The following is a 12847-nucleotide window of genomic DNA, read 5'->3' on the forward strand; positions in this document are numbered from 1 at the left end:
CACCAAGGCAACAGCAAAAAAACTCCAAAAAAAAAACCAAAAAAAAACCCAAAAACCCACAAACAAACAAATAAACAAAACCCCACAAAAAAACCTTCAAAAAATAAAAATTAGGAATATTAATCAATGGCTGAAAAAGGAATTCTTTCTTACCCTTCCTACCAGCACAGGATCTGGTCCCGTGTACTCCTCTATAACAAAGAACTGGTTCCACACCCAGCCTCTTTTGGAACGGTGCAGGACTTGTCCCTCCTTGCCCTTCTCGTGGTGCCCGTGCAGCAAGGGCCGGGAGTGGTTGAGCCTCTCTGCAGTCAGGGCCTGGCTGTAGCACAGGACCCCCAGGCAGAGGAGAGCGGCGTGTAAACAATGGTCCTCCTTCATTTTTGGTTATTGTGTAGGCACAGGAGTATCTGAGAATCTACCCCTTCCACTGTGGAAGTCAGAAAGTCTGGAGCCACTGAGGAGTTTCAGACCAACTCTTGTGTGCAAAGGCTGCCACCACGCATTGAACACATCACCTTAATGCTCTGCAGCTTCCCAACTCAGTTCCTGCAAGAAGGAAAAATGGAAAAAAAATTGTCAATTCTTCAAGGAGGTACTAGGGGTTTTTATTTAGCAAAATAAAACCGGGACTTTCTTGGTAAATATCAAGATAAGAAGATTAAAATAAATACATCAATACTGATGAAATCCTGAGTAATGAGTATATTTGGTGTTTTGCTACACAGAGCTGCCACCTTGCAGAATCTCCTGGCTGGCTGTTTTGACCACTCAGTGGCTGGAAGTTGAAAGATAGATAGGGAATCATATTTTCTCATGAGTCTTTCAAATAGATTTAGCCCAAGATGCAAGGTAACTGTAGAAATACTTAACTTAGATCTAATCCCTCTTTAGAGCTCGGATAAAAGCCTTAGACATAAGCTGCTAAGGCAGAGGTCCAAATACAAGGGAGATCCCAAGACTCATCAGCAATGCAATATTTCTCCACCAGTCCTTTCATGATCAACAGATCCTTGTGCTGGGCGTAACCATGTCTGTTTTTTCTGGGCAGAAGCAGGGGCTGGCAGAGCTCCAAGGAGCTCCAGTTTGGATTTAGACCCTGGAAGCACCTCTGAGGATCAAGGAACCATCAGCATTGATTGCTAGTGTGCTGCTCTGGGTTGGGCACAATAAATGCCAACTAATAAAAATGCATTCAGATATTTTTGATAGTATAATAATTGATTTAAGTATTTATTTCTACTTTCCCTGGGTGTCAAATTGCCTTGATTACATTGATCTCCTACTTTCTAATACTTCTTAAAACATTAAGTCAGATTTAATATTTGAGGGAGAAATTGCATAATGCAGTGAAGTCCAAACTAAGTGGCCCTCAGTCCATCACAAAGGCCACTTTCACTTATCCTTGGTGTTTCAAACACATTCTACTTGAATGTTTACACACCAATAAATTTTACAAGGTCCCTACAGTGTTTGGTTTAGTTTTTGGTGTGATTCGCTTAACTCTTCTGCAAGATACTGATAAAAATCTTGATGTTATATTTACACAGGCAAATGTATAAATATGTGCTACCATCAGCTGTAAAACAGAATGATTTTTAAATGTGAAATAAGGAGATCTTAATGGTATTTTCAGCAGAGAAAATGTGTAAAAATCTTGAAGCTACAGCACATTCTGTATCTCTACAAACATCTCACTAGTCCCAAATCCACTCATTTGGGTTTATCTTTCTCACATCCTAAGCAGTCATTTCCTCCTTCCACATCCCTTTTACAGTTACATAACGTCACGGGTTGGCACAGTTTAGTTTTCAGTTATGGAAGAAAGTGAACTATTACCCAGTCAGGACCCTGGAAATTGTTTTAGAAAGGACAGGGACCTATCAGAGACTAGTTTGGGATATTGGCATCTGCTTTGACCACTGAGAATGTTGAATGCGACTTTGGGAAGTACCCATCTAAATCCTGATTTTGTTCAAGTCAGCCCTTTTCCTCCTGGCCAGCTGAACAGGTAACATCGAGTAGGACCTGCTGTTCCCCACCCTCTCTTTGGCAGGGGGGAGCCAGCCCGAGGCCGGGCCAGACTCCATCGGCTCCTGGCGGGGGAGGAGAGGTTGCAGTTTAACATCAACTACTTTGAAAAAATAAAAACAAAACAGAGCCATGCAGCCCCCAAACAGGGAAGGATCTCTGCCAGGCCCCTGATAACAGCTATGGGCCCGGTTGGGCCGAGGCCGCCCTGATTGTCACCGAGGGGTGGGCAGAGCTCCCTCCCCACCCCTGCCCAGTGTCTTCCAGATGAAGAAGAAAGAGTTGAGGGAAGAAACTGGGCCAATCTGAAGAGCAGCAAAAGAGAGACTGCTGCCCTGCTGCCCTGTCAGAAATCACACAGCCATTGCGGGCCTGGACAAATTCAACCCTTTCCTGGCAACATGAAGCTTCCAAGGCCTAACCCTTCCCTGAGAAAGAAAAAAACCCAGAAACAACAGAGTAGACATAAGATACTGCATGAAATCAGTGAAGCAAGAGTGAAAGAACTGATAAAGATTATTAGAAGAAGCACTGAGGATATAAACACTTTTTAACTGGACTCAAAATAGACTGTTTCTTGTAACATCTTAATGTTATTTGGGAGAATGCTGGTTCTAATCAAAATTAAAGATTGATATGATTGAGATTTAAATAAGAATCTCAAAGCCCCCTCACTCCTAGGGTAAAAGGAAGTCTCAGACTTTGAGATGAAAATTATTTAAAAAAAAAAAAAGTGATTTGAAGCCCTCAGCTCCTGGAGTAAAAAGAAATCTCTATTTCTTTCGAGATAGAGATGATTTTAGAAATAGAAGAAGAGAATCCTTGTTTTGTACTAGAGGAAGCATTCTTAAACAGTACCCCAGATACACTGAGAGGCCCATGAGTAGCCAGGGAAAAGGCTGCTGATGGGTGGAACAGCACAATCTGCAAAAACTCCAAACAGTTGCAGATTTGTGACATTGGGAGCCACCAGACTCTTTTTGTCTTGTGGCGAATGTCCCCATAGAACTCTAGAGAGCCTCCTCTCCCAAAGTGATGAGAGATTATGTTTAAATGGTGAAACTGACTGAAAATCACAGGTTGCGCCTCTATATAGTTTGTAAAAATTAACCGTTTGTAAAAGAAAGGAAGAGTGTTTTGAAGTTTCGATTTGTTTTTTCAACTTTTCTTTTCCATTCTTTTAGTGTGTGTTAATAAAACTATATGTTTATTTTTAAGCTTAAGCTTGCTTTGCTTCTCCTGATCTTCTCCCATAAAACAGAAAATAAATACTAAGACCACTACATTAAATTTAGCAAACAGAATTTAGCAGATGTGAAACTACTACACATAAAAATACATTGGCCGACAGGGGTTCATGAGTAAGAAATTAAATATTTGGGTTTATTTCCTCAAAAAAGATCTGTTTTCAGTTTTATTTTCCTGAAAACTGAAATCACCTCAATCACAGCACCAAACTAGTTCCAGCAAAATGAGTGAAATGACATTCTCATGCATAGACGCAAATATAGTCTGGCTTTCCCAAGCATATTTATTTAATAGCTTTGTTGTATTCATTTAACTTTTTCCTATTGTTACATGATGACACATTACAGATTACTCACACCAACATGGAAGACATGAAAAGGAAAAAAATCCCTATGATTTTGCTCAGGAGAATGTTTTTATTTTGACACAATGTATGTATATGAAATGTTGAGCATTAGGTCTGTGGTTTCATGTCTCCATCTTGGTGAGGTAAACAAGGATTTAAAGCAAAAATTGTATGTTATTTTTTGTTTTATCCTATACATGTCCATGTACAGAGATGAAGCAATAAGGCTCCATGTCTTCAAACTAAAGAAAAATATTCTCTCTCCTCCACCACTTCAGAGAATACCAGAATCTCAGCATGACTTGGACTGGAATGAACCATAAAGCCCATCCCATTCCACCTCTGCCATGACACCATAAAAATCACAGAGTGGTCGAATGGTTTGGGATGGAACGGAACTTAAAGCCCATCCAGTGCCACCCCAGCCATGGCAGGGACACCTTCCACTGTCCCAGGCTGCTCCAAGCCCCAGTGTCCAGCCTGGCCTTGGGCACTGCCAGGGATCCAGGGGCAGCCACAGCTGCTCTGGGCACCCTGTGCCAGGGCCTCAACGCCCTGCCAGGGAACAATTCCTGCCCAATATCCCATCCATCCCTGCCCTCTGGCAGTGGGAGCCATTCCCTGTGTCCTGTCTCTCCAGCCCTTGGCAATTGTCTCTCTCCATCTTTCCTGCAGCTCCTTCAGGCCCTGCAAGGCCACACTGAGCTCAACCCCAAAGCTTCTCCTCTCCAGGTGAACAATCCCAGCTCTGCCAGCCTTTCCTCCCAGCAGAGCTGCTCCATCCCTCTGCTCATCCTGGTGCCTCCTCTGGGCTCTCTCCAGCAGCTCCAGGTCCTTGCTGTGCTGGCCCAGGGCTGGGGCAGCTCTGCAGCTGGGCTCTCACCTGAGGGGCAGAATCCCCTGCCCTGCTGCCCATACTGAGGCTTAGCCCAGGGCGGGGGGGTTCTGGCTGAGCCAGGTCCACTTGGGCTAGAAACAAGTCCCTAAGGCTGTTTGTAGCAATTGCTTCTGGTTTGGGTTATGAAAGCAAAGGACTCTGTGCTAGCAGCAGTTCCAAGCTGGCTCTTTAGGAAATGGCCCCCAGGTAAGACAGGCTGCCAGGAAAGCTGGAGCTGCAATAACATGTCCCTGGCCTCCTCATGCCCCTTCTCCCCTCCTGGAGTTCATGTTCTGCTCACTCATGTCGTGTTCACTCCAGCAGTAAAACCTCTGACTCTTACCCTCAGAAAACCTAAAATAGCATAAATCAACAGGCTTCCACTGAAGGCTGTGAAATTACTTAAGAACAAGCCAGCAACAGTCAGGATTTTCATGAACTACTTGTATTCTAAAAGACAAAGTGCACAAGATGTTCTTAAGTTAAAGCTAAAATAAATGTCATTTAAAAATGAAGCAGTAGCATTACCAAAAAACCACCCCCCAAAAAAAAAAAAAAAAAAAACCAAACAAACAAACAAAAAAAAAAAAAACACCACCAACAACCCCCAAACCCAAACAACCCCAAATCTCTTCTTCCCCCTTCCTTTATTTTCCAAACTATCTACTTAAAACATTTAAATATTAAGTCAGCTGCTGAAAGCCTACAGTTTCCTTCTACTTCAAGCAGAAAACATGGAAAAACAGCTAAATAATTTTAAAAGAAATTCCATTTTCTCTTGGGGAAAAATACCTCATAATCCTGAGAGTTTGGAATACAGATGTGAGGATGGAAATTGTTGCAGCTGCTTGGCTGCTGCTTCAGTGAGTATCTGAAAATTCTGTGTGCAGCACTTGGATTCAGGCACTGCACAGATTTGTCAGATTGATTTGCCATGAATGGTTGCAGCCTTTTTTAAAATGTCACAATCTTTGAGGCATTTGGGTATCTTTGCTCATAGATTATAATCCTCAACTGCAGCAAAGCCATTCTCTGTGGGCAGTTCACCAAACTGCAGCACTGTGTTGCTTTTGTCTGAGATAATCTTCCTCCTGGTAGCTGCCCCAGTGACATGTCTTGGATTTAGGAAGAGAATGATGCTGATGACACACTAAAGTTTGGGTTGGTGCTGAGCAGTGTTTACACTGAGTCAAGGACTTTTCAGCTTTCAGCAGGCTGCAGGGGAGACACCAAGGGCTAGGAGTGGACACAGCTGGGATAACTGACCCAACCTGGCCAGAGGAATATTCCAGACCATTCCACTGTGCCCAGCACATAACCTGGGGGGAGCTGGCCAGGGGTCTCAGGAGCTGGCTGGGTAGAAGTCTGTGAATGGTGAGCAACTCCAGTGTGCATCACTTGTTATTCAGATTCTTTCCTCGTTGTTATCACTATTTTCTTCCTTTTCTGTCCTATCAAAGAGTCTTTATCTCAAACCACAAATTTTCTCACTTTTACTCTCCCAAATCTCTGCCACATCCCTGGGGAGGAGCAGGGCATGAGCAGTGCCTGTGTGGTGCTCAACTACTGACTGGGGTTAATCCACCACAAACATCCTGATTTTTTTTTACATAGTTTAGAATTGTGCAACATAACATTTGAAATCCCAAATTTTCCTAACAAGACTGTAAGAAAAGTTGTTTCCCACTTCCTTGAGCATAGTGGATTCCAAGTTTCATAGAAACATAGAGTATCCTGAGTGGGAAGGGCCCATAGGGATTGTTGATCCAGCTCCTGTCCCTGCCCAGACCCCCCAACAATCCCCGCCGTGCATCCCTGGTGTCCAAAGGGTCCTGGAGCTCTGGCAGCCTCAGGGCTGTGCCCATTCCCTGGGGAGCCTGGGCAGTGCCCAGCACCCTCTGGGGGGAGCAGAACCTTTCCCTGCTGTGCAGCCTGAGCCTGCCCTGGCCCAGCTCCAGCCATGCCCTGGGTGCTGTCCCTGGGCCAGAGCAGAGATCAGAGCTGCCCCTGGGTAGGAAGTCTCAGACTGCTCTGGCTGAACAAAGATGGACTTGTACTCAAAAGCATCAATTCCATTAATGTCTTTTAACTGTATACAAATGAATGTTGGCAATTTTGGTATTGAATAAGTGTTTTTAGGGGTAAAGGGTGAACAAGAGTTAATCAGTCACCACACAAGGTCTGATCTCAGCAAGGCACATGAACGCCGTGAAATTCCTGAATATCATTTGAGGCATGCAGGATGGAGAAATATTTTAAAAGTCTAGTTCACACTTTGAAAAACAACCTGCATGGGGAGATGTATACCAAAATGTCTGCATGGAAATAAAGTATGTCCCGAAATAACTGTGAGAACAGGCCTGCTGGGCACTTCTAGCTGCACAGAGTGGCTGTGCTGTGTTCTTGTAGTTGTTAATGCAAACCTCACCAGTTTCAATTTTAACGTAAGAAAAGTCTATTCTTTGACCATTAGAAAATAACACCTGTCAATATTCCCAATGGAAATATGCTGTTCATTTAAGAATTCAATCAAGAACACATCTTAACACCTGAAAAATAATATATCCATGTACATGTGGAAACCATAGTGCAAGCAGCCACTGTGCAAAGTCAGTGTGCACCACAGAGCTTCACACAGGTGTGAATGACTGCCCCAAGATATCAACAGCAAAAAATGAAGAGGCAGCAGAGATTATTTCAATGACAAGAGCAGTGGCGGAAGTGAAGTCTAGTCAACTTTAAATTCCTTTCATTATTTTTATAGCAACAAAAATCCCCAGCATTCATGATGATTTCCTGTGTGCTATTAAATGACCATTTGCCAAATTATAATAGACTAAACAATTTTTCTGATTCGTCTATGCCATAACTTCTGGATGATGCATTAAAATAGCAATTGTTCTCAGGAATACACTTGGCAGAAGGCAGCCAAGATCACAGTGTTGCAATATAATAACAGATGATTATGTTCTGAAATGTTTTGCAAAAGTACCAAGTAAATATAGGAAACTCCCAGTCAAAATGAGATTTTAGCTGTAATTAGAATTAGTTGAAAAGATGAAGGATTTATTCTACCATGATTTTATCATGAGACAAGGAAATTAATAGCTTTTTAATGACAGAATAAATATTGGTTCATATTAGTTCTGGAGCTGAGAGTGCCTCGGTTTTGGGCAGAGGGGTGGAGGTGGGGCACAGCTTGAGGAGCCCTGGGAGGTAGTGAGGGACCTGCAGTGGCCAAGTGGTGTCCCCAGCTGGGCAGGGAACTTCTCCCATGGGATCAGGCTCTGCAAAGCTCCCCAGATCCTGGACAGATTCCTGCTTTAGGGATGGGACTGTTCTGAGCAGCCTCAGGGCTCCCACTGCACAGTTTAACCGCAGTTCTCAGCACAGAGTGTGTCCCTTCCCCAGACACTGCAAATTCTGTGGACTCATGGAAAACAAGCAGCTCCCATAGAAAGCAGGTGGGGAACGGATCTCCAGATACCATATCAGTCAAGTCCCACTGGTTAATCTTTAGGGCATATCACAAATGTAACTGCTTTGGGAGTTTTTAATAAAACACACAAGGTGAGGGATGTGCAAGAATTCTGTGCACAAGGGTTTCATTCTTCCTGTGCATCGATGAGTGTGGGAGGAATTCATCCTGCCACAGCTATTTATCCTCCTGAAGACTGTTCCATGCAAACCCCTGATGCCTGCCAATTTGCAAGAAATCTGATGTACATTAATAAGAAAAGATTTTTGAAGGATGCAAATTCTTGTTGCAGAAAGCTATTCAGCCCTAACCAGTCAGTCTCCCATATTTAACATTTAATTTGATTTTTTTTCCTCTTTAATAAATGTTGTTCTCTTCCTTGACTCAGTTAAAAAAAAATATATATATAAAAAAGTGAATTAATAGCCGGTCCTTATTGTTTATGGAACAAGAAAAAAGCACCAGGAATCAGTACCTTGCACATTTAAGTTATTTCTCTCAATTACTTTTTGATTTTAAACTGTTCTATATTATCAGACCAATCTTTGAATAGTTTTTAGCTTGGACTTCATGACAAACTTGTGCGAAAGAGGGCCTCTCACTTTATTTTCACAAAACAATATTATGATATCAAGATCTGCTTTGCAGAACTTTCAGTTGCATGACACATACGGCAAAGCCAGTTCTTCAAATAAACCCTTTAGTCCTGAAAATGGCTGGAATTTTAAATTCTAATTGGCCTAAATTTGGGCAAGACTGTAATTAGAATTATTACATTTTTCCACCGGAACTAGAAACAAGGCAGAATTTACCCTTAAGCAGAATAAAGGGAGGTGCAACACTGGCGTGTCAAAATTTGCAAGGCCTCTTTTAAAAGAACAGCTGAATTGGGAGATGAGACAACATCACCTTTCAGCTGTACCCCAGCAGTTTAGGCCTTCCTGTGTTTTTCCAGTCAGGAAATCATCCCACTGGGAGATGGAGTTTTGCTTCCTCAAATAAACCTCTTCTCCCAGGGCAGCACTGGGACTCAGCATCACCACAGTTCCCTCTCTCAGGGCCAGTACCATGGGCATCACTCATCCCATGTGAAATAGAATTAAAAATTGAAGGATTCTCTCTGCATCAAACTGACTCCATGCTTGTGAGCAACGCCAGAGTCCGGTCATGTGTATCTGTGTTTACTGGAAATCAAGCACCAGGAGTGTGGAACAACAGGACAACTGATAGAAGGTTTAGAGCAGATATTAGGAAAAAAGATTGTTCCCTGGTAGGGTGGGCAGGGCCTGGCACAGGGTGCCCAGAGCAGCTGTGGCTGCCCCTGGATCCCTGGCAGTGCCCAAGGCCAGGTTGGACACTGGGGCTTGGAGCAGCCTGGGACAGTGGAAGGTGTCCCTGTCATGGCTGGGGTGGGACTGGATGAGCTTTAAGGTCCTTTTCAGCCCAAACCATCCTGGAATTTTTTAATAAAGGCCAGTTTGCACTGGTCTCATGTAAAATGTTTTGTTTAGATTACAAGAGCTCTGAACTCGATACATTCCTGCTGTATATGTAACTGGTAAATCTCATTTTCCCCAGTGTGTGATTCCAAAGCAGACCAGAAGCCAGTAAGACCCTGTGAACCCCTCTGCAGCTCGGGGTCCCTCTTGCTGGAGCACATTCCAGGCCTCACTGGAGAGAACAGCAAACAACCCTCATCTGAATGGAAATTGATAAAAAGTTTTCTGTGCCATTCACAAAACATATTTAGTCTTATGAGACAAAAGTATTTAGTCCAGAAAAGGATATTCTTCATATTTAAGGATACTTGGGAGAAAAATAAATCTTAGTTATTGCACTGAATAATAAGAACCTCATACTCCCCCATTCATGTTCTGTGTTTTGCATGGGAGAACTTTACACTGCAGTGTAAATGATTAGAATTTGAGGCTGCAGTTCTGCAGAGATAAGTATATATACATAATTTTATATATAACTTTATATTTATTGAGCAAACAGCCAAGATTCTAGCGGCATCCTACCTCAGAGGAATTCTAGGTCATGGCAAGATTTGTATATACTAAATACAGAAGTAGAATCTTTACAGAGCTGGTGATTTTCAGCTTGACAATAGAAGTCACTTCAAAAATGCTAAGTAAGTTTTGTAGAATCCTATTCTGAGTTCTATAGAATCCTATGAAAGGAAATCTTAATCCTTTGCATTTTTAAATTATGTTTTATTGCACTGTATTGGATTACGGAGATGTGTAAAGCCAATAATCCCCAGCTGCTCTAAAGAAGAGTTTTTGAAAGGTAGCCACATTTTCCTGTAGCAGCTTTGAGACTCAGTATTATGAAACCATAGACAACACGAGAAAATGATGGCCAATGAAAACAGAAGTCATTGTGTAGGGAAGAGGAAGAGAACCCCCTGAACAGTGTGATGTGCTGCCAGCATACACCTCTGAATTCATCATGGAAGGAGGTCATTTTTCCCAAACCTTGGTTTAATTTGTGCTCGTTGGGGAAGGGTGAGATTGCTGCTTGCTGTACCTCATATAAAGTAGGGGAAAGCAGAAAGACAACTTAGTACATTATGGAGTGAATGACACAGAAATAAGCCTGAGAGAGTGATATTAAAAGGCCTGGGAAATGAAAAATGGCTGTAAACAGAGTTCTACATTTACTTGCTGCCCTGGGGAGATCCACTTAAGATAAATGTGACAGAGGCTGTCTGGTTTTAAGCGTAAACTCTACAGGAAAATAACCAGCATAAGAAAGGTAGTCTTATTAAAGAACATGGTGATTGATAGAGCCATTTCAAGTAATGAATAAGCTTTTGGTAGAGTTTATTTTAAATAGTAATTGTGTTCTTGTGCTTCTCAGACAAACTGAAATTCTCATAATTCCCTGGATGCTCCACGGCCAGCGAGGCTGCAGCCCAGCCCATGCTAGTCTCAGTAATTCTGTTATGGTGTGAGTGGTTATCAGTGACACCCTGAGGAGGACACAAGTGACAACTAAAGTCAACTTACTTGCAACTACTAATGCTGTATTTACATGCTAAGCCAACCCTGAATATTTTTCCCCCTAAGAATTGATATATATGAGTATCTGAATAACGCGTGTGCTGCGACTGATGGTCTCTTTGTGGTTTGTGCCAGAAATGAGACAGAAAGTCAAGATTAAAGAGGAAAAACCTATCAAAAACTGATGATTGCAGGCAGGTCTATTGAGCTCCCAAACCAAGGCAGACAGAGTTCCAGCCAGCAATCCATTTCTGTTCAGATCTATAACCTCTTGCTGAAGGGCGTGCAGCCCCCACAGGAGCAGAAATCTAAATTCAGTCTGTGGTTCAGCGCTTACAGCTTCATTTCCAGAGGCAGCTTCAGCGGTGCTGCCCAAATGCCAGACTGCTAAAGCATCCTGGGTGGTCTTTGTGTGGCTACAGCGCTCCTCTACAAAACATTCTTCCACTTTGGATTTAATCCTGCTGAACTCCTCAATCCCCATGTCCCCCTCAAGCAGGAAAGTTCTTGATGAAAGACTTCCCCATCATGACTTTTTAAAAGGGGTTCCCATTGCAGCCCCTGGAACATTTATCTTTATAAAATTCAGCAAGATAGGGAATTACTGAGAGTCCCCTTTACAAATACATTTGCTAAAGAGAGAAGATGAGAGCTAAATTACCAATCAAAAGCCTTCTCCTTTCCCCAATTTTCTTGGGAGCTGCAGAAGGAAGAGCTCAGATCCTTCAGCCATGCCCATGGAAGGTTCTTTTTTTGATAGCTTGCTTAACTACTCCAGTTTAGTGCAAAATTCTTCCATAAAGAGCATAAAAGCCACTTTGAGATTTCTGAATGAAAAATTGAATCAATAATTAATTTTTGCCTAGGCAAAGATTGTCTGTGAGGAGACCCATTTTGGCTCAAAAGCATGAGATAACAACCTTGGAATATACAAACACATTCCTAAAGCAGCCTCAGTGGCACTAATAAAGGAGACCATCACTGTTTAAATACCTAATGGCAGGCTACAGCTGAAAAGACCAAATCTTCACATTTCTATTATTATTTGCAACCCATTAAATCACAAGATCATAATTGAAAATGATATTTGCATGAGTCTTTTCTGAGATGCCTTGCTGTAATTAGTCACCATAGAATCTTTCCATTTAATCTAAAAACCCCCAAGTAAACAAACACAAAGAAAACACCACCTTCATTGAAACAAATTTCCTTTGGCTTTCTGATCTGCTCTGAGCACAAATCAGGGGAATTATATGGATTTTTAGTGTTCATAGGCTGTAAGGACTAAGGCGTATTTCTTAACTTTATATTGCAAACCCAAAAATCCAGCAACAGGTGCTAGGATGATGCAAAGAGATGTTAAGCATACAAATAAATGCAATAATAGCACAAAAAAGACAGGCACAAAAAATAGCACAAAAAAGACAGGCTGGTGTCAGCTTGCAATTAAAATTTGTTTTCCAATCAACTGATCTATTAAAAAAATGGGAAAATTATTCAGCATATTTTTCATGAGCATAAATCATTTTGAGTTAAACAGGTTCATCATATCTTTCTAACTGATCACATGAACCACAAACACATCTCAGACCTGGCTTGGTGCTATTTTTGACATGTAATTACAGATTATAGTGATAAAACATTTAATTTCTGTTCTTGCGACAGAACAGTAACAACAATAGATTTAAGGCAGTGCCTCGCTACAGCTGGAATGGTGTTTGGTGTCATTGTTATCATGCAGAAAACACAAGTTTTAAATACCTTGAACTGATGTTTCACAGAGAGTTTGTCATGGGAAATTGGCCAAAAATGTACATTTTAAAAATTAGATTAGTGATATTCATAGCTAAATCTATGAG

General features: G+C 42.0%; 1 protein-coding gene across 3 annotated transcripts in view; it reads right to left on the reverse strand.

Moving 5' to 3' along the window:
* Positions 1–12847, reverse strand: part of CDH11 (cadherin 11) — an 89989-nt gene that overhangs the window by 24766 nt on the left and 52376 nt on the right. For all 3 annotated transcript variants that reach the window (XM_040075098.2, XM_040075099.2, XM_040075101.2), the window contains one exon: positions 154–549. In XM_040075098.2, the coding sequence (XP_039931032.1) occupies positions 154–381 (228 nt within the window). In that variant the 5' untranslated portion in view covers positions 382–549. The remainder of the gene's footprint in view (positions 1–153; positions 550–12847) is intronic.

The sequence above is a fragment of the Hirundo rustica genome, chromosome 11 (genome assembly GCF_015227805.2).
Source record: "Hirundo rustica isolate bHirRus1 chromosome 11, bHirRus1.pri.v3, whole genome shotgun sequence".
Taxonomy (NCBI): Eukaryota; Metazoa; Chordata; class Aves; order Passeriformes; family Hirundinidae; genus Hirundo; species Hirundo rustica.